Source organism: Thalia democratica, chromosome 9 (genome assembly GCF_965202585.1).
Source record: "Thalia democratica chromosome 9, ktThaDemo2.hap1.1, whole genome shotgun sequence".
NCBI classification, from domain to species: Eukaryota; Metazoa; Chordata; class Thaliacea; order Salpida; family Salpidae; genus Thalia; species Thalia democratica.
The window spans coordinates 25,467,306-25,490,560 of NC_139173.1; the positions used below are offsets into that span (position 1 = coordinate 25,467,306).

Consider the following 23,255-nt stretch of genomic DNA (forward strand, 5'->3'; position numbering starts at 1 on the left):
TTTGCAATTTTGATTAAAAGTTTATTCAGCTTAATTTCATAGGCCAGTAACTGTCAAAATATTTTTTAATAAGTATTCAGTTTTTACATCAAAAACTCACAACATACACTAATTTCGAACGATAAAGTTTTGAACCTGATATTATAACTCTAAAATAAAGTAATGACTTCAATTTCAGTCAATTATTAGCAATAAATACAAAATTTATTACCTAAATTGATAATTTAATACGACAATTTTAGTCTATTTATGTTTAAACTAGTACTTACATTTGACACCATTAAAAACTATTACTTTTTTATTACATACTAGTTCTTTGATGTTAAAAATATACAATTTGTTAAACGATTTTGAATTGTGTAAGAAAAAAGTTACTTGGCTACCTTAAACGACAAAACCGTCGGCAAAGTTGTTTCATGAAAACCTGTTCACTGTCACTTTCAAGTCGACAATTTAGCTGGCTGTTGTCCTTCGTAAGACAAAAATAGACACAGAAATTACTGCGACATTGTGTAGGGCGTTTGTGGAGGAAGCAGAACAAACAAAAGTTGTGACAATTGAACTTGAACTGATAAAAAGAAGGTTTGAAGTGCCGTTTGACATCTTTTATTACGTCACAGAGAAGGCTTGATTGTTTCTTGTAAATTTATCTCAATTAGCGACTTGTTTGCCTAGATGTGTTTGAGGTTATAAGAGCAAATTTACAGTAAAAATATTTTTTTTCATAACGTGTGATTGATAGTTGTGGTTTAAGTATGTTTGGCAAGTTTTATATGTATACTTTATAGTTTACTATCAAATATTTATTTTCTAAAATAAAAACAAAACTATTCTTATTTAGGTAAAATGCTTAGTTTAAACAAACAATAATTTATGTTCAAAAAAAAAACTGGAATGGTTTATTTTAAATATAAAAGTAATAAAAAAGTATTATTACCAACCTTAAAGGTGTAACATAAACAAACAGAGAGTTATTAAAAACGTCTTAAAAACTTGATTGGTTTGTTTTACAAATAAAAAGCATTAAAAGCATATTATTACTGAGTGTTATGGCGTAACTTAAACAAACAAAGTATTACTAAGAACAACTAGAACACTTGAATAGAACTTTCGTTGAATATTTATACAAGCTATTATACGCGGTTACGCAATTAAACATGTGTTAACCAGCAATTTTCATAGACAGAACACATTTATTTACAAATCTTTTGGAATTCATGCCAACTGGAAATCGTGTTCATTTTGTTTATCCCACTCCGTGACTTGATAATTCATGAAAACTTGTCTAGCCTCGAATAGCAGTCTAGAGAAGGATTTGAAGATGATTTGTTAAGTTGCTATTTTTCGTTTGTGCAAGAAAATATTTTCAATATTATTTATGAGCTCTGCTTCCGGCTAGTATTTTAAGGATGATAAACATCACCGTTTGCAATCGTGACAGAAAAATAAATTAAACAAATTAAATTTTTAAAAGAAGAACTTTACTGAGACCACCCAAATTTTTTAAGTCACAAGAGTTAAACTTAATTCTACAGACGAAAAATAAAATTCCGCTTTCGGCGAACAACTCTCGATATTTGTCATCGGCTTAATAACATCAGAGTTTATTTTGTTGACCTTTTGTGCTTAAACGACTTGATGTTAAGCACATATTTTCTTAAGACTTAAGTAATCATTAACTAATACATGGTGGGTTATTGTAATCGGCTGGTTGTTATGTAGAAGTTTGCTTGTCTTTAAAGACTCATAAACGTCAGATTTTAAACTTGATTAGTTTTATGAAATTTTTTATGAACACTTTTATGTTGTACAGAACTTACTAGCATAAGTTTTGACTGTTTTAAAGATACAGCTTTGTTGTTGTTTCTATTTGTTGCTATTTTGTGTATTTTTTAAATGATAAATTTAAGGGAGTTGTGTTTATTGTTTTATTGTAAAAAGATAACATATCAATAAATGATAAAATAAAAAGGTTTCTTTGATCTTTCAAAATTTATTTTTGTTGTAAAGTGCTTATAGTTTTATTTTTTTTTTATAAAAGAATTTTAAGTTCTAACTTTGTAATTTCAAAAACAACTGTTTTAGAATGTCTTAGCTGTAAAACGTTCATATAATATAAAACAACGTGTATTGATATTTATATGATAAAATGTAGATTCCTTAACTTAGAAACTGAAGCTGTTAGAACTCAAATTGAAGTTTTCTGTTTTGCACTTGTGTTGAAAAGTAAACATTTATATCTTTCATGTGTACTTGAAAAGATAAATGTAAAGGGAATAATTAATTATTGATAAAGTTATATGTAGATAATTAAATAAAAGATCACTTTTATTATATAAAAATTTGTTTAAAAACTAAACTTTGCAGGATAATTAATAAAGTTTTTATCTTAGTCTGATTTTAGTGTAGAAAAGTTTTATTACTTACTTTCAGAAACCATTCGCATAAAAACATTTTTTAAACAATTTTATCGCTTGAAAAGAACATAAAGTCTATGTCGAAAAGCTTTTTATAAAGAATAAAATGAGTAGTTTATGTTTGTTTACACTAAATTACAATTGATAGGAAACGATTTTTAGAAAACGTTAGATTTTCTTTTAATATAAAACCTAAACGTAACGTTTCAGACTTTATAATAATGATAAAACTTTAATTGTAGAGATTTTAGTTTAAAAGAATTTTAAAATAAAATCCAAATAGCTTACTATAAGATTTACTAAACTAATATGACAAACAAAAAACCCAAGCATAACATTTCAGGTTCAATAAATCATAAAATATACGTTTTCCGTTCAAAGTCACGTGCTTACGTCGCCACGCATGATTGATCACAATGAGCTTCTCTATTCGGTACCGTCGAAATCACTCTTTCATCTTGGCGCTAATTTCTCTACTGCTGCCTCAGGTATCAACTTTGTTTTGTTTTCTGCACAGGAAGCCGCACTTTAACGGCAACAACTTGCCACAAAGCGCGCATTATTTGTCGATTTCATATTTGAATTTTGTTTACATAAATTTCGACATGAACTTTGAGGTTTAATTTTTTATCTTTTTTTCAATACTGCGCATCAAACAATAAGTATTGGTTTAGTATCGCGTAAGCAAACATAAGCTATTTTTAATAAAATGTGCTTGAATTTTAAAAAGAAAGTTTTAGAATAGTGGTTTAAAAGAAATATTATTTTGTTGTTATGTTTTGAGTTTACACTTGAAATGTTTAAAAAAAAATATCTCAACAGAAAAAAAATCTTCAAATTTATTTACTTTCTTTTCAAACGTAGTAGCATATAAACAAACATTTAATTTCTAGTTGGAACTTTTTTTGAAGCCTTTATGTACACAGTCTTTACAAAAATAATACATTTTAGATACATATTCATCATTTGACATAATATAACATTTCAATATCAATCATTCTAGCCATCACCATAAAATTAATCATAGCAGCATTATAGAAACGAGCGTGAACTTGGCTTGAATGGCTTTTTTTGTAATTTTTTTTTTTTACCAAATTTTAAAACCTATTATTTTCAGTTTCTTTAATTTTTCTATTTTAAAGATTGTATTTTGCTTTGCTTTTCACAATAGTTTCCATCGAATTTGGGTTTTACTTTTGCATTGGGGACCCTTTAAAAACTTATCGTTTTTTTGCATTTTTTTTCTTAACACCAATTTTCTCCAAAAATAATAGTTTTATCTTAAATTTTATTTTTTAAGATACTTATTAAAATGAGTTTAAAGACGTTATTCTTTTTTTTTGTATTTTTTTTTATATAACATATGCCTTAATAAATTTTCCAGAAAAACTCCGAATTTGCATGATTTTCGATTTTTTGGTTCATAGTATTATTGCAAAAATATAATATTTCGATAATAGTTTTTATTTTTTACGGATTAATATATTTAAGTTTTATGACGGTGTTACACTTTTTTCCTAATTTATTATTATTTTTCGAATATATGACACATACAAGTTTTATCCAAATTCTTGGCACTTTAGCACCTTAGTTTACGTAATTTGAGGGTATTGTTGCTAAAGTGCTAAGAATAAAGGCTTAAACGAAAAGTAGAACGTTTTAAAAGTTAACTTATACGAAACCCTTATACTAATCTAATACTAAGTAACTTAATATCCATATCAGTTCAATTAGCAAAATAAAAAAAGCTACAAGTCAAGATATTAACCAGCATCGATTTTTTCAGATTAATAGCACAAGAAGTTCGTCAGGGCAAGTTGAAACAAGCGGGCAACAATTTGGCGGGATATATTCAGGTGGGCAGCATTTTAGCGGGAAAGTGGTCGTGAAAGAGCAGCCCACAGTGAAACTGGTCAGACCTGCAAGTTACAACGAAATACAAGCGATTCCAATACATAGGTTCACCGAGGAGATAGATGCGCATAAAAGTAAGAAATTTGTTACCTGTTTTTGTAAATGTTTTTCTAAAAAAGCAATTTAAGAAGTGTCCTTTTTGTGATGCATACTTTTGCGAAGGTATAAGTACAAGTCTTTAATTAAACATATAGTTTTTATAAATATAAAATGTAAATACTTGTTGGTTGTAGTTTTTTTAACAATCATATGCAAAACAATGTAAAATTTTGACTTCTTAAAAACGGTTTGTTTTATCACATAGTTCTTTTAGCCTACACCACAGACAATAAATGAGTTTACAAATCAATTTAATAAACGACCTCAGACGTGACTAACGAATTTCAACTATTCAAACTTTTCGGTGGTGAACTGTTTACCTGTGGCATATCAAACCATAACTTTGCGGCCTGCTAATTACCTGCAGTCGTCAACTTTTAATAATTTTAATGAAATAAAATCATGTTTTTAACACCAACCTGACAGTATTTGTATACAATGCCATCTAGCCGCTGGCAAAATTCTCATGGCAGATATCTGTTGTTTTTTGCTGGTAAGTTGCATTGTCTAAAGGTCAACTCAAAAATAGTGAGTTTGTGTTCGCTGACCCGTGAAACACGTCACGTGTGCACTGACCCTTGAAAAGTAGCTTTTGTACGTCAGTGTCTGTTTTAAAATTTTCTTTTAACTATCAAGTTAAGAACTACAACACGAAAAAATATCAAAAGAAAGACTTTAAAACGATTGATTTTGTATTCACAAAAAATTAAGCATTTCATGTCAATAATTAACCTTTAAAAACAAAACTAATTTAAGTAGGTAAGTCTAAATTGGGACTGTCTCTTTCAAAACAAAACTTCATTATTTAAATAATGGCTGTAACACGAAAACAATTAAATCATACAACTTCGATTTCATTTTCACCCATCAATAAGTTATTGATAGCTATAATATCAATAACAACATTATCTATCAATAACAATAATATCTAACCATTTTTAAGTCGATTTGTAACCTTTAAAGTTAAGACTTACTTCCGTATGTAAGCATCAGTTAAATAATGGTCTGTTTAAAAATTCTATTTAACAAAGTTAAATACATAACACAAAAGCTATAAATCATACAGCTTAAACTTTCTAAATGGTTGATTTTCTGTTCAATCATTAATAAATTATCGATAACTATAACATCAATAACAATATCATCTAACCATATTAAGTCAATCTATAACTTTTAAAGTTAAAAAATAATTTTATTTACCTAAGTCTCAGCTAAAACAATCAGTTTAAGAAATACGTTTTAACTTTTAAATTAATAATATTGAACTTTAAAGACAAGCAAAAACTTAAAGAGTTTGGGTTTTAAAAAGATTGATTTTATATCTAACAAATTCTATAAACACTCTAGTTTCAATTAAGTAAATTACATTTATACACCAAAAAAAAACAATAAAATTTCAATGATTTTTTTTCAAGTTTAATAATTAAAAATAAAAAGTATTTACAGTCAGTTTCTTACCATAAAATTAAGATTAAACTATAGCTCGTAAAAAAACCTAAACTACTTCAAACGAATATCAGTGTGGCAAAGGTTACAAAAACATGCCTACTTGAAATATATTCATCAGTTTATACACAATATATGTACTTGATATTTAAACAAATCTTCTACATTCGTTTTACTATGTCAGGATGATATATTATAATACTTTGAGTAATTACTAATTAATCTTTATTATAAAATTTACGTGTAAATTAAAGAGGATAATTCTGACGTTAAAAGAGAATTAAAAACAAGACTAGTTTAATTTTTATCTTTTTATTTAACAGCTAGACCATAAATAATATAAATGAAAGTATTTAATATTTTAAAACTCAATAAATCTTTTAGTTTCAACTAGCGGTTCAGATCAAGATACAATAATAACTTCTGCCAAAGATGTTGATGAAGGTAGATATTTATGTTGTTGCTTTTCATTTTTCTTGATTTATTGTATAAGTAAAGCAGCTTTTTTTTAACAATTAAAATAATGATATTTGTACTTCCAAATTATAATTTCAAAGTAGAAACTAAAATTCACATTAAGTAATGTTAAGTAGTTTATTGAAAAATTACATCAACATGTTTTAAATATATTTTTAAGTATAAATTTTTTTCAATTTATTCGTATATTCTTGTAAACAAAAACGATTTAAAACCAATTGAGATCCTTATTTATTAATAAAGAACCATACGCCGTTTTGCTGCCGCTAGTGTCGAACGTTCGCGCGGCATTTTCAATGTGGACAGAATGGTCGTTTTGTTCGAGGACTTGCGGAGGAGGGGTGTCGATGAGGTCACGTGAGTGTTTGGAGTGAGTTGAAAAATACTTTTAGTATTTGTAATTTCAGATATTTTAATTATGTTCGTTTTTGTTGTTTTGTTCGTTTTATAATTTTCTTTTAGTTTTAAATCATTGTAATTTAACATATTTTCACGAGTGTTACTGTAGTTTGAGAAATACTTTTAACTTATTCGTTTTTAGTTTTGCTTAAGTTTTAATAATTTGTGTTAATATATTTCAGCCCAATAAGTTACAAGGATGAATGTACTGAAAGCAACTTGTTTCAATACATGGTGTGCAATATTGAGGTAATATTAGTTTTTTTTATAATTTCTCAATAGTTTCTACAAAACTTTTAATAAACATTTGGCATACATAATACTTTATACTTGGATCAAGCAAGTAAACTTTTTAAAAATTATTTGTATATAGCTGTATAAAAAACTATTATTAATACAGTTTTTTCTCACTAAGATTTTAGTTGTATGACAATTTCATATTCAACAAAACTACAGAACTTTAAATAGGCAATAACTTAATCTAAACATTTTGAATTTTTATATTTTTAAATTTTCAGTAAATGCTTTATAACACAGCTAGTCTTACATCCACATCTAGTTTTTTACCATAATAAATAAAGTAGCGTGTCGTACAGACGTTTAACGTACGCCCCATACAAGATTTTAAAGATAAATATGCTCATTCGTTACACTTACTTAGTAATTACCGATAAGATGAGTACCACTTTTTGTAACAGAAATGCGCCAACTCTCAAGACGACTACAGGGCAATACAGTGTTCGGAATTCAACAACACCAAAAAATTTGGGGGAATATTCGAGTCGTTGACCTGGATCCCTTATTACAGTATGTTTATTTATTTGTTGTTTGTTTCATTATTTGGTTTAGTATTTTTATTATTATTTATAAAAATTAAGTTTAAATGATTGTTTTGATTAACTTTGAGATGTTTCAAATTTTATATATATATAAAATTTGTTAATGCTTTGATTCAGAAAAGTACTAATTTGCTGTAAATAAAATAACATATATTTTTACGTTGGAATCTAAATTTTTTATTGGTGTAAATTTTATTTTATTTTTTTAATTTTTACAAAGATATTGTCAATTTTATCATTGTGTAACGTCAAATATTTAGCTTCTTAATTTTAAAACTAAGCTTTATTGGTGATGTTATTTATATAAAACTCTTATTTAGTTAGACCCATAAACACTAAATAAGCAAGATTTATAAGCGAAAGTTAAAACAGTTTAGTCAAGATAGTTAAAATCAGCTTTAAAAACTAGTTTTTGAATTAAAAAGTGTTTAAATTTTTTCAAAAATACTTTCTAAAATCTTATTTTGCCAACAATGTTCTAAACTAATGAGTTTTTTGCAGTTATAGAATAACTAAATAAATGCAACTATTAGCCTTTTTGAGATTGAAAAACGACAGAAAAACTACCTTATACTCATTTATAGTAAACTATTTTCTAACTATAGCATTTGTAAATTTCACTTCTATCACGAAATATTCCTATTTATAGAACTGACACATTTTCAACACAAATAATATTTTCAAAAAACTTTTTTATCCAGGCAATAATTTAGGGAATGGTTTATAAATATGCTGTGTTGAGTAGCACAATGAGACAGTTGTTTGTGTTAAACATTTGGCGCCTTTATATAAACTTTTTACTACATTTTTTCATCGTAATAATGTATGTTTTGTTGCTTGAAAAAAAACATCAAAGCTGGTAAAATGACACACGAACGCTAGAGAAAAATGTTTGTTGTTGAATTTAACTTTTCATAACCAATAAAGGTAATACTGAAAAAGAATGAGGCATTGTTTTATATAATTATTTAAAAAACAGTACTTTTGTTTGTAAGTGATCTGAATCTTGTAAATAGTCTTAATTTTTGTAACTTGTTCCCTTTTTAAACAACTTGCTTAATTTTTCATATTTTTGATAAAATTTTTAATTTTTAACTTTTTCAGTTCTCAAAAATTCTACTTTAAAAAAATTATGGTAACTAAAAATAAAGTCTAGATTTACAAAGATATCAAACAAACTATCAATAAAGCGTAATAATATATCAAATTATTCTAGTTTTAACAGAGTTTTTGATAGAATGTTTTATTGTTCAATAATAATATTATAAAGTTAATCTTAAAAAATAAATAAAATCAACAGGCAGTAAAGTTCAGGAACCATGCATGTTGAATTGCTTGGCGGTCAACTCAACCTTTTACAAAACTTTCGGGTCGGCCAGGGACGGGACCAGATGCTCCATGGACAAATACGATATGTGCATTAGTGGTACTTGTATGGTTAGTTTGTTTATTATAATTAAAACATTCGCATCCGTGGTTTGTTTTAACAAAAGTCGTTATATATTGTAAAGATACATTCACTATTTATTAGCATTTAAATGTATGTCAGTAAAATTTGTTTTTTTATTTACTAGATAAAAAGTATTTTTGGAAACGTAATTAGACGCACCTCATACTTCACACTTTGTTGTAGTTTGCGTGGTATGAAATTTTTATAAAAACAAAATTAACTTTTAATTTAAAATTTTTGATGCATTGTTAGAAAATACATACTTTTAAATGTATAAAAATCTAATGTTTTGATAATTTCAGAAGTATCATATTTATTAAGTATTCATCGTTTAAAAGAGGCTCAGTAAAGCTTGTATTCCTTCCAAAAACATATATTAACTGTTTTTACATTTTTCTGTCAAACTTCTTAAGTCATTTTAGATCACATGTAAGTGTGGGTGTATTGCTATATTATTGTTAGTAATAAACGTTGTAAAAGATACCACATTTGTTTGTTTAATTTTTATAATTTTATTGTGCATAAGTTGTCACTGTTAATTTAAATTGGACTTTAAAACAATTCAAGATAACTTAGAAAAATATAAAATTCAGAATAAATATGTTTTATGTAAAATAAATTTTTCTGTACACAGTAAGGTAGACTCGATACACACGAATGTGTACAAGTGAAGCTTTTTGGGATCAACATTTTAAATATTTCTAGTAATGTAGATCTTTGTCAAAAGCAAATTTTAATCTAAACTTTTTACATTGTTTCACAAACGAAAGTAAGTGAGTACTTTATGTAACAGATTAATAGGAAGAAGCGACTTAAATTTTTTAGTAACCACAAATACTTTAAAACTCTTATTTTCTTAAAAAATTTAATCAAAACTGTATAAAATTGAAAAAACAGCTCTAATTCAAGATAAATAAAGCTAGACACTTTTTAATTTTCGACTTATATATATCTAATGTTATCTTAAACCTTTAGTAGTGAAAGTTTTAAATAGTGCAAAGTTTAAGTGACACGGTAGTAAAATTTAACGATGAACATTCAGCGCTTAAAAGCATTGTTTGTCATTTGTTCATATTTTCTCGCCGACGTTGATCGAGCATACATCAAGTACTTACAAAATAACTTGAATAATAGATAGCTTGAATAAAAGATAGCCTTAAAGTAAAAATACACTTGAGTTTATTGAAGATTATAATCTGGGTGTTTTCTATTCTCCTGTCAAATTACCAATATCGATAACAAATCGTCTTTATTAACGTATTACAGATAAAGATATCGTAAATCTAATACTTTCGAAGGTTTCTTAGACATCATGTAAGATTATAAAAGTATTTTTTTGTTATCTAAGTTCATATTTTGACTTTTTTACGAAACAGAATCAAGTTTTATATTAATTTTAAAACAATCGAGTATAGGATAAAAATTATGATCAAGTTATCAGATTAGGTTTTGGTTAATAATTAAATAAATAAAACTCTTGTGGTTTGTAATAAAGTTATGCTTAGCTACATAAAGATAATAGTTTTTAAAGTATATTGTTTAGTGTATATTACAAGATAAAACATATTTTTGAGACTTAAACAAAGCCATGTTTACAGTAATAAATTTTATTGTTTAAAAATAAAAGATAAAAAAGCTAAATGTTATTTTGTAACATATCTCTTTAGGCAGTTTAATTTTGACCCAGCTGATAAAATTTGAAAAAAACTCAAAGCAAGTTTTAGCTGTTATTACTAGTTTTGATAATAGAAACTGAACTTTTACTAGTTCTATTTATTTTATTATCGGTTCAAACTAAATTATGGTGAACTCTTACCTCGATTTGGCATCAATCTCTGCTTAATTGTCTGTTTCTTGGCTGCTTTGTTGGTTGTTTTATAAGTTGTTTTTCTTGCAAATAAATCTTTATAATTAGCAATTTTGTGCTGGCAATATGTTCTGCTTGTTATCTTTGTAGCTTATTTAGCAGACACCCTTTGAACTTGAAGTTTTAAATAAAGGTAAATGTTTAATTAATGCCTAGTTATTATGACTAACATAAATCTTAACTTGATTTTCTTTTAAGTTTTTTCGTCTTAGAAATATTTTACATGCTCGTGATATGAAGATGCTAAACTTAAAGTTCGTTCCAAACATATTTCTGATCTATAATACTTAGTAAAGGGACCGAAAGTACTACATTAAAATATTCCTAGGAATTTTTAAAATGTTAAAACACTAAAAGAATTAAGCTGCTTTAAATATTTTGTTACACAACTAAGAAATATAATTATTGTTCATAAATTCATAAATAAATGTAAACATTTTTATAAGTATAAAAAAATGTTGGTTCGTAAAGTAGTAATTTTTTTTTAACGTTATCGTAAAACAACGTAATTAATGTTTTCTCAAATGACATAAAAGCAAGTTCTGCACAATTTTAGTAATGTAAATTTCACCGTATTTAATTACCGAATTAAGTTTCCGTGCAACGAAAATTTTGCATTTAATTAACTTCATGTATGACTGTAATTTAAGAAAACTTTTAGCAAAGTAATATTTTATTGAACTCAGTTATTGAATGTTCATCTTTATCAAAACAAACTGGTGTTTTTGAGCGCACAAGTCAAATTGGTGCATATAAAGTGACAAAGATCGAATATGACGTCACAAGAGTGTTTCTCGTTGTATCGATGGCGGGTTGCTAAGCAATCAGTTTGTCGTTGCTAAGCAACAACTTCCGGTTGTTTTCGCTCCCCTTCACTTTTTCGTGATATTGAAACAGGTGCACTTCGTGGGAATATTTTGTGGCGAAATAAGTTGCTCGTTTTGCACGTATTTTTACTTTTTGTTATATTTAAGGAAAAAGTGTCTGGAAAGCTACTAATATTAATCGAGTTTTTTATAATAAATTTGTCTGTTAAATCTCATAAAGAATAGTTGGCTGAATAGACCAAAATAAAATAGACATTTAATTTTTTCAGCATATAGATTGAAAGTTTGTTTTTTTCTTGTTTTTTATAGAAACATGTCATTTTAATTTGTGTTTAATTTAACAAACCTTTTTCAGAAAGTGGGGTGCGACCGGATGCTGGGGTCGACGAGAGTTGAGGACAAATGCGGAGTTTGCGGAGGAGACAACTCCACTTGCAGGAGAGTACAAATGGTCATCAAACAAAGAAAAGATTACAGTTAGCACTAAATTAAGTTGCATTAACAGTTGCATGTTGAACTTTATAAACTAGTAACTCAATTTTACATACTTTTTATAAGTTGAAGTTAATACTTGGTGCAAGAATTTTGTTTGATACTCTGATTTATTGTATACCTTCCTACAAAAGACGTTTTATTATAATTTAAAAAAGTTTTAAATACAAGTTAAGTTTGCTTTGAAACGCTTACTCAAGTCCAAAAACTTTTTAAATAAACTACTGATCTCATTTAGCTTAAAATAATAGATTTTTTTGAACGCTTTGGACACAAAAAACTTTAAGCATATGCCTTTTTATTTGCGTTTTATTACTTTGTGTTGATAAAAACTTGCTTTAGTAGTTTGTTAAATTATATTCTAGATTCAACAACAGTCATTTTGACTTAGAACAATATCAAAAAATAAACTGAGTTTAGTTGAAAATATTTTGATTTATAACTTTTCAACACAGTAAAAGGACACTACAACGAATTACACATGATTCCCAAAGGAGCAACAAACATAAAAGTGGTCGAATCTTCTAAAAACTTGCTTGGTAAGCACCTTCAATAATTTTCAATTTACATCTCATATCAATTTTTCTTTTCTATTTTTCAATATCTAACAGTTTTCATTATGTTGAAACTAACACTGGTTAATATATCAAGAAATAACTTCAAGTTCAAGTATGATTTAGTTAAAAGGAACGTCAGCTAATATTAAGGATGGGTAAAAGCGGAAAATATTTTCAAAATTAAACTAGCTGAAATTATTAAGGCTTGGTTGTAACTAAAACCTCTTGTAAATGGGTGCAACTCATTCCTATGTTTTTTAAATTATTTGGAAAAAAACCCACATATAAATTGATAGCCACTAAAGATCAAAAAAGGGAGTTTTTTAATCTCTGTATGTTGAAACGTAACACTAATCCTCTACTTACAGGGGTAATACCCTTTAGTAATCCTATTTAGTCGGTTTTTTACTGAAATCAGGGCTTGCGACAATCGCTTTACGACTGGCAAATGCTTTTTGTCTAGAAATGTATGTCTTTAAAGTGGTTGAACACTTTTACAAGTTATATTAAAAAGAATTTTAGCTGACAAATTATGTTTTATCCTCTTTTTTAATAAAACCTCTTTTTTTATATGCAAAAACTTTTCATTATTCGAAATTGAAATTTGTAAAAATAAAGTCTGGAAAATTTTGCACTTTTATAATGCAGTTTTTTGTTAAAAGTAAATATTTTTTATTGGTTTAGCTTTACTCATAATGTTAATGGGAAAACTTTTATTTCATAAAAATTAATTTTGTAGTGTTACTGTTTTTGTAACAGTTATAATGCTACAAAAACTGGTTACATTTAAAGTTAAATAGTCCAATTTTATAGTATGTTGCTTAAGGTTAAGGCCAAACTAAAACTTTGAAATTTAAAAACATAACAAAACTGGATTAAAAGAAAAAGAGTTTACATGGCGCAGTTGGAAACGGAATTAACTTTATATACCATTTATACACTAAATTAAACTTTAATCAAACATATCATTAGTTTTAATTTGTTCTAATATTGCTATAAATTCTTTTTATCAAAAGAAAAAACTATGAAAAAAAAATTAAATGTTTCAATAAAAAACTTCAACAACTTTTACACAACCGAAATATTAACACAAACTTTTAAAAATATTTGAAAAAATAATGTTTAGTATATTTTTTTAAAGTCTATTTCTCATACGCAGCGCTGATGGAGGCGAGGGGCGAATACGTGAACTACGTCATCAACGGAAACTGGCTGATCAACTATCCGGGGGAAATACCCGCGGGTGGAACTCAAGTGAGGTACGACAGGAGGGAAAATAACGAGACGTTTGTGATCGGGGGAAGAACCGAAACCGATCTGTACATCATGGTGAGTTTTTATTTAATATTTTATAAAAACTTCTAGTAAAACTAAATTGATACAATTTTTTTTTATGTTTTACATTGCAAAAGATTTTTTATAGGTTAATGTTACAAATTTTATTTTTAATTTTTATACATCAAACATCTATTTTTTTCATTTTAAACTGTTTACCATAAGGAGCAAAATTATAAAACAAGTTTCTCGCTTTTGTTTACAAAGAGTGTAGGTTCTATTTTAGCAACTATTACTTTTTCATTAAGCATTTTGTATAACTAAACGTTTTTCTAAAATTAACTTGTGAATAAATTAGTGGTTTCATTCGTGTTTGTTTGGTATTCAAAAAACATATCAGTAACAATATTTTTTTTACAAAACTTAAAATAACTGTCAGGTAAAAAATTAAATAGTTACGAGTTGTTTAGTATCTTTGTATTTTATTAGAAACTTTAGCTTTATAAAACAAAACGTTTTGGTAGCTGTAACTGTTGAAATTTTTTCAAAGTGTCAAAACGAATAAATAAATATATTTATTTTGCAGATGCTGTATTTAGGTGAAGAGCCTCACGTGGAAATAGAATATTATCTTGGAAACAACCAACTTGACAGCCAGAATCGCGAGTATAGTAGAAAAAGATTTCAAATTATTCCCAACAAACGTTAGATAATTTAGATGTTTTTTGTAAAAATAGTTTGTTGTTGTTTCAGTAGTTACAATAAATAATTGAATGGTTAAACTAATTTTACGAACATTTTTAAGCTAAATTTATTCAACAGCAGCTTATAATAATATTTCACAGACAATTGAAAAAAATTTAAATTATTAATTATGATTTGTAAAACTAACTAGTAAGATACTTGAAGTAACTAAAGTGTTTGTGATATTTATGATAAAAAATATAAACTTATTACATAACTCAACAAACAGAAAATATAAAGACGATGCCGTACATTGACCCTTACCAACCAAAAACAACAACAATCAACCAACCTACAACCACTCAGGTACAACCAACAACACCAGTAACAACTAGTTCGCCAAGTATTAATGTAGTTCACATACCTACACAGACTCCTAAAATAAGCAAGGTTACTCTTTTTTCTTAGTATACTTTATAATTTTTTTTTCTAGTTTTGCATTTAATAATGATAATCAATGTTCTCATCTTAGGTTCAAGAAGATAAATAAAAATTTTATATTTTAAAGTATAAAATATTTCTACTATGCTAGGAATTCAGTTATGTTTGAAGATTTTTGATAGTTTATTATATATTGGTTTCGTAACAGAATATTTGTAAGTATAATATTTTCATTTGATGTCAAAAGTTTGTCTAATAACTTATTTTTTGTCGTAGCATAAATAAATTACTACAGTTAAATGTGCTTAAAGCAAAAGAACTTCAGTACATGAAAGAAAACTTTTTAGAGAAAATTACCAAAAGTTACAAAGATAAAAGCATTCAAGACGGCATTGAAAACTTTCAAATTGGCTTATATACGTGTTAACACAATTAAGTTGTTGAGAGAGGGGTCAAATTAACATGTTTGTCTTTCATTACAGGTTGCCCACCACCAAAGTAACAAGAACAAGCCGGAATATTGTCGTCCGTGCAAGAAAACAGTGGGAAGAAAGAAACACTTTTGCAACAGCGATTTCGGTAGGTTGCTTGGAATTTTTTTTTATCAGGTTATTACATTGTTGGAAATCATAAATACCTATGCCACTGGGTTTATAAAACTTTGCAAATCAATGTCACTAAAAAAGATCACTATTTTTATCCTTATAAAAAATTCTAAAGCAACTCTGTAAAAATAAATTAAACATGATCTTGAGTAACTAATTGTTTTGATTAACTACGTACATACAATATCTCAAAAGTATATGGAGTTTTAAAATTTATTTCTGAACCAAAATCTTACGGTAACATAACTAATAACGATTATGTTAAGCAAACGAAGTTTTGAAAAATATCTTGAATATTTCAATCGCCTGTAAACCGAACCGTTCGTAGCAGTTTGGGCATTATTAGTTTTAAAAGTTCATAAAGAGATTTACATATCACATTAATCTCCCTAATGTTGACCTACCAATAGATTAACGTCACTTTTTATTTGACAAGCGAAATAGAGCCGTAACAAATTGTTCAATTCTCTATGAGTCTCATAACAAACTTTAAGTAGCTATTTTTTGATAATTTTGTGCAATTTTTTAAAATATATTCTAAAAATTTGTTAGGTATTTACTATTTAATATTTTTTTGTTTGCTTAACTCGTGTATTTTTTTACTTACTTTTTACGGTTAGTTTGGTAGTATTTGACTTTATAAACACGTTTGATATAATGAATCTTACAAAAAATGTTGATGAGTACTGAAAACTAGTTTTATAACTTTCGTAAAAGCAATTTGAAAATAAGAAAAATCATAGCTTGTAGCTGTTTTTGGTTTAATATTTGCTCAAGTTTTAGTTATCACTAATCAACACGTTTGCCAGTTTGTTATCAACAATAGTTTAATAGAAATACTTTTAAACCGTTCCTTTGTTGTTAGTTATGGTGTGGCAACACTTAGTTATTTGGTTTTCAACAGAAATTATTTTCCAGTAAGTTTTAACGTAGTAAAATATAAAATCAAATTAAATGTATAAGTTTAATTCATAAACGACACAAAGTAAATTTATTAACATCAAACTGTTTTTGAGAACTCTAACTGAACATATAACTGTTTGTTACATAGCTACTAACGTTTTAGCTGGTTTTATTTTTTGTATATCTTGTGTTTTTTAATTTATTTATTATCTCAATAGAGCTGTTTATATACCTTATTTTGTGAGAATTTGTTTTCACAAAAATTCAGATTCCTTAACTTAAATTAGGTTAACTTAAAGTTTATTTATGTTTTTGTTTTTATTTCTACAAACTTAAACAAAATTAAGTATATTTAGTTTTACAAACAGACTTTCACATTTATATAATGTTAATTTATAGCTTAGTATTTTCAGAATTTTAAATTTTTATTTGAATAAATACAGTTCACGACAAAATTTTATAACTCGACTTTATACTACTTTTTTATTAAAAAAGAATGGTCTTTTGTTTGAAAAGGAATTGATTAAATGCTTCAGTTGAATAAAAAAATTATAAACTTATTTGTTGTTTACTAAGATTAGAGTGATGTATACCGCATAATTATTTGTATCAAAAGCTTTTTTCTCCTAAACATTTAACAAAAGCAGGTTTAGTGTTAGCTTACCTATGATAAGGGCTTTATCTTATTTCAGCAAGCTTATTGGGTTTTAAACAAACTGAAGCTAAACAAACAAGTCCAATACATCTTTAGTTTTTCAAAGTTCTTCACTTTTGTTTGGTGTTTTGCATACTTTAATGCATATTTAAACACAAAAGTAAAGTTAAATCTGCAATGTGGAGCTCATATAATTTAGCCAACTTGTTTCGTTTTTTTACGTTGTTTTCTAATTTCATACTAAATAAGCTTGAAAACTTTTTGAAAGCAAGATAGTTAAACTAAATTGTTTGCTATTTAGTCACAGTATAATCAGTAATTTAAATTGTGTTTAAAAAATAAAAGTAAAACATTAAATTATTGCCAGGTGTATGTTTTTTTTCTTTAGAAAAATCAAACTTTAACTTACTTAAAAATTTTTGAAAATGTTTTCATTTAGGAAAAAAATTTCAAGTTAAAGGCCACCGTGCAGATTTTCGTTTTTTATTGTTTTCTCGTGTTGCTTTGTGCAAATTATATGGTACAATTCACGCAAATAGTTTTTAAACCGAAAAATAATTCAGTATTAGAACAGAAATAAACGCTTAAGTTTTTTATTCGGAACTATTGTTTGTTGTAACAACACTTAAGTTTCGTTGTTTATGAAAATTTAAAGACTCTTTCAAGATCTACTAACTTGACCGCATTTGGTTTTTTCCTACTTTTTCCAAAATAAATAAAAGTTACAACGTAAACAGTTTAAAAAAATATATTAACATTTTGCAAAAGTTGAAAAAGTATTACTTAAAGTCATAAAACAGGAATCCGTTTATATAAATACTTAAATCTAAACATATATAACAGATAATTTTTTCTTTTTTTAATTAAGACTTAAAATGTGAAAACTGAATTGAGCTAAATTAAATATCAAAATTGTGCAAAATTGCAAACTAAACTTAACAATTTCAAACCTAATTTGATCGATTTCTTACAAAACATTTGCAGTTTAATATTAAATGTGAAATAGCTTTACATTGATCACAAGAGTCATATCTCAATCATATTGTATGCATAAACAAAAATAAGTTAAGTATTACCCAAAGCATGCCAAGAATGTAGCAATTAAACTAGCGTTGATTGATTAGTGATAAGTAAAATTTCAAAAAAAAAAAAAGTTTGATACATAAAAGTTTAAATTAACAGACTAAAAAATGTTAAGCTACTAACGTACATTATTGTATGCTGACTGAATATTATTCTAACTTTGAAATATGCATCAAATTATCAGTCATCCACAACTCATCTAAACTGTGATCACACCTATTAGTAAAATTCTTGGAATATGTTTATTTCACTTTTTAAAACTTACAAAAGCAAGGGACATCTTTATTATTACTTATAATGTCTTCTATTGATATTTTGTAAAAATCTTTAGTTAAAAAGTTTTTTACTTAATATTTATTTTATGTTTATTGTTTTATATCAAACATAGTTTATAACTTGGAAGATAACTTGGTCTATGAAATGTTTAAAACACATGTTAAGTAAATATATTTGTATACTTTTGTTCTTCCATCTAAACCAGTGGTTCCCAAAGTAAGAAAACGATTAAGGAGTTGATATCCCCTATAGGTAACCAAAAATTTTGTATGGTGTGTTGGTCATGCATCAACAAATATTGATTCAAAGAGAATATCTCCTTCTGTTTTACTGTAACCAGAATTGGTTTTATTTATTTTTCAGCAAAATTTTATGATATAAAGACTGGTGATAAGTTATAACACGGAGAGATATCGCCACAATAATCGCCCCATTAATTTGGAAAAACTGGTCTAAAGTTTGTCTTACTTTGATGTAAAATCAATAAAACCTACAGTGGCTGCAGGAAAACAAAAGAGGTTATGCATGACTGGCATGAATATTAAAAAAAATTATAAAGTAAGTAGGTGCGATATCTCCTTATTACTTTCTGAACTACCGATCTAAAACCAATATTACTCTTTTTTTCTGCAGTGATCTACTAATATACCCCCTTACGTTTGAAACTACTGGTAAAAGTGATTTTTTTCGCAACTATTGTTTATTATAAACCTCCAGCCAAAAACACCAAAAAACTAATTAACTGTTACACAGTTATCTACGTAAAACCAATTTTGTACGCAATACGAATGGTGATGTCGGCCCACCTGTTTTAAGTGATTTTATTTTTATCATAAACCACCAGTAAAAAATACTCAAAAATAAACTAGTATTCCAAAGTGACTTATAAAGAACAATATTATTACTCGATTAACTACCGATGTTAAAAAACTATTTATATTGTTTCCACAGTGATCCACGTGAAGATCTTGTCGAAGTCGAGGCTCGAAGGAGGCAGGCGACGTCACGACGTCCTCATCAAAAAAGTCTACAAATCCTCACTGATGACCCTCATGCGCAGGGAGTACATCTGGGTCTACTCCCCGTGCTGCCCCAGGTTGCGACGCGGCAGGGAGTACCTGGTCATGGGCAGGAAGAGGAAGATAAGGTTCGGATTCCAGAGGGGCCAGTGGGTGGGAGGAGGCCACGATGATCCGCCAGGGATTTCCCCGGGGGTGCAGTACCAGACGAGGTTGGTGGTGGACTACATGGACTACTGGCGGACTTGGAGGTCGAGGTACGACTCGAAGATGGACCAGTATTCAGACCAAAAGTGCGAAAAGTACCGGAGTGAAAAGTCCCAAACGCTTCAGAGGGACCCTGAAAGAAACCCAAAAAACAAGCGGTCTAGAAGACCCTGATTTTTGTTAATTTTTCTTTTATTTTTTTTTCCGGTCACAAACGCAGTCTTTAGACAATGACCAATTTAGTTTAGAGATACAAAAAAATTCTTTTATAATTTAAAAGGTTAGTTGACTGGTTTGACACAACTTTAAACTATTTAAAATTTTAACTTCTTGTTTGCCACCGCCTCATAGTATTGTATTTCTTTGTTGTGTTTCGCTTACTTTCGCTGCTTTTATCAAGGAAGCAAAAAAATATTAGGCTATTTTCTTTGCTACTATTTGACCCATCAATCATAGTCAAGTGTATTTCATGTGTAACATTTTAAAACGAGGAATTTTCGTTTGTTTTTAGTTAACTAATTCTAACATAATTACTTAAATTTTAAGTTACCAAGACTTTTATTATTCAGGAGATAATATAAAAATAAATTTACTCAGTTTTATGTTGTTTAAAACAACTAGTTAAAAAATTGAAAAAAAAAGTGTTTCAAGTAAACAAGTTTGGGTGCAAAACAAAACCAGTATGACGTAACAAGATATGTTGATCACACATAAAGTTTTTTGTAACCTCCTCAATTTTATTGCCTTGTTTGGTGTGTAAATAAAGACGTGTTGATTTTTGCTTTAATATGGTTATAGTTTTTAAGTTTTATACATCAAAGCATATTTTTTTTAACTTCATGTGCTTGTAAAAAGCAGTCTAGTTTTATTGTATGTAAAACTCAGATGACGATTACAAACATTTATTTAAATAAAATTATAAACTATCTAATAACTTATTGGGATTAAAAGATTAATTTTCTTACAAACAACCTAGTTTTCATATGAAGAAATTTACTAAATACGTAATTAGTATTTACGAAAAAAAAAAATTTTTTAAACTTATAAGCACAAATGTTTTTCAAGATCGAAGTTAGCAACTTTTAACAAACTACGAATAAAAACGATCACTTTGTTGTAAGTTTGTTGAAATTACACTAGTAAACCATCAAGCATAAAAACTCATAGCACTATTACTTTTCAAAACTGTAATTAACATATAACGTAACGATGCGTTAAAAAAAGTTAGCAACTGTTATTAATGTACATATTATTAATAGGTACTGTTTACTGGGCGACAATTAAAGACTCTCAAAATGTTTGGTCCTAAGACCTGGTGCACGAAAAAACCTCTCGGTTATCGAGTCGCACACCATGAATACCTTCTAACATCTTGTCGAGGACATACAATAACTTAGAATTTTACATTTAGAATTATTAAAGCACAAACTGTTGCATTAAGCGATGTCATAAAACACCCTAAAAATGTAATGTAGACATTTTTTTTCAAATATTTATGCTTATAGGGTAATTGACAAAAACATAAACTTATACATACATAATACAAAAACATTATCATTATTTTTCCCATTTTAACTTCTTTTTGTTACTTTCCTGCATTTAATAAACAAATTAAAAGTAAAATTTATTACTGTTGTATTTTATCACCTGGTTTCGGTGACATAAACTGAACTTTTGTAATAATAAAAAAACAGTGATATTACATTTAAACAACACATAAAAATGACACTAATTTGTTGATCCGGTAAATTGCTATTTAAAAGACTCTGCATTAAAATAGTAAATATCTATGTTTTATGCCAAAACTAAAATTGTGTTCAAAAAGTGAATTAGTTTGTAAGTAGATTCTAACTTTTAACAACATAATTAATATTTAAACATAAAATCTCTTCAACAACTTTTCTTTATAAGTAAAATAAAAATTTGTTGTTTTTATATAACAAAGCTGTTTATTTTTGGTATTAATGAAATGAACATTTTGACAATTAAAACTTACTTTTAAAAAAATTCTTTCCTGATGGTTTTACTATCAAACATTTAACAAAAATTTAACTTATATGCTTGTAATAGCAAAAGGTGTCTTGCAATGATTTATTAAACAGATAGTTAAGATTAATTTAAAACAAAACTGCACGAGGGGACTAAATTGCACGCGAACAAAATTGCACGAAACCAAATTTGCACGAAGCCAAACTTGCACGAGGGTATAAAATTGCACGAATGTTTAACCGCAAATTATATATCTTAATATTGGTTATGTTTCTGTCTTAATTACGTGGTCTCCAGTAACTTACTAAACTGGCTGCTTTACTTACGAGTAGCTTACAGTAATAAAGTTATAAAACGTATTCCTAAGTTATAAATAATACACACTTTGATCAATGTCAACTACTTTTTATTAATATCAATAACAACAAGCCTAAAAAAAACTGTTTAAATCACTACACAAACAAATTGTATAATAAATACTAGCAATTATAAAGTTCTATACTAACAGCTTTGACGATTGTGTTCGCGATTTTATATACTTAATGTTCGAAACTAGAAGTTTAGCTTAACTTGTTAAAACGTCTTTCAGTACATAACACAACTAACGCGTATTTGAAAGACAAACGCCGATATGTACGCATCGGAATAAAATTATCTCCTTTGAATAAACAATGTTGTTTAAGGAAATTTAGAAAACTGTTTTTAGAAAGCTTGTTATTGGTTTTTATTTTTTTTAATTCCATATTTATTCACACGCTTTGAAATTATAAAATGAAATGTTTATATCATTACAAGGGAAAAAAAATAGCACGAAGACGATTTTGCACCAAGGGTCAATTTTGCATGAGTTACATTTTTGCACGAGAGAAAAAAAAAAAAAAAACTAAAAATAAAACAGAACCCTAATTCATCAACTTATTAGAGCTAAATAAATACAATATTATAAAACTTTTACAAGTTATACAGCCAGCGGCGTTTTACAGTCGCTAATTTTTGTACAAAAAGTTTTCCGCAGGCTGCAATTATTTTGAATAGTCATATGCTGTAACAATAAAATAATAATTGCTAATTTACGTATATTAAACTTGTACGTTTTTGCTACTTAAAAATATGTTTTTAGCCAACAACAGTATCGCAGACCGTTTATATTTCCTTGGCAGTTTGATTACAACTGGTTTAATAATTAGTTTTTAAGTTATTATACTACTTTAGATTATTTAAAAAAAACTTCCGCACTACTTTCAGCTATAGTATGTAATTATTATTTTGTTAATAAACTTGAACACAAGTGTCGTTATAGATTTATTACATAACTTAATTTTACTGTATATTAT

At 27.2% G+C, this 23,255-nt stretch overlaps 1 protein-coding gene across 1 annotated transcript; it reads left to right on the forward strand.

The window, feature by feature from the left end:
* The first annotated feature begins 2,766 nt into the window (after positions 1–2,766).
* Positions 2,767–20,713, forward strand: LOC145843900 (ADAMTS-like protein 5). The gene is made up of 14 exons (XM_082951167.1): positions 2,767–2,905; positions 4,204–4,405; positions 6,261–6,320; positions 6,597–6,723; positions 6,935–7,001; positions 7,451–7,559; positions 8,892–9,028; positions 12,091–12,211; positions 12,683–12,766; positions 13,944–14,113; positions 14,646–14,763; positions 15,033–15,193; positions 15,667–15,763; positions 19,658–20,713. Exons 1-14 carry the CDS (start codon positions 2,834–2,836, stop codon positions 20,104–20,106), a joined length of 1,974 nt encoding a protein of 657 aa, XP_082807293.1. The 5' UTR covers positions 2,767–2,833; the 3' UTR covers positions 20,107–20,713.
* Positions 20,714–23,255: the final 2,542 nt, after the last annotated feature.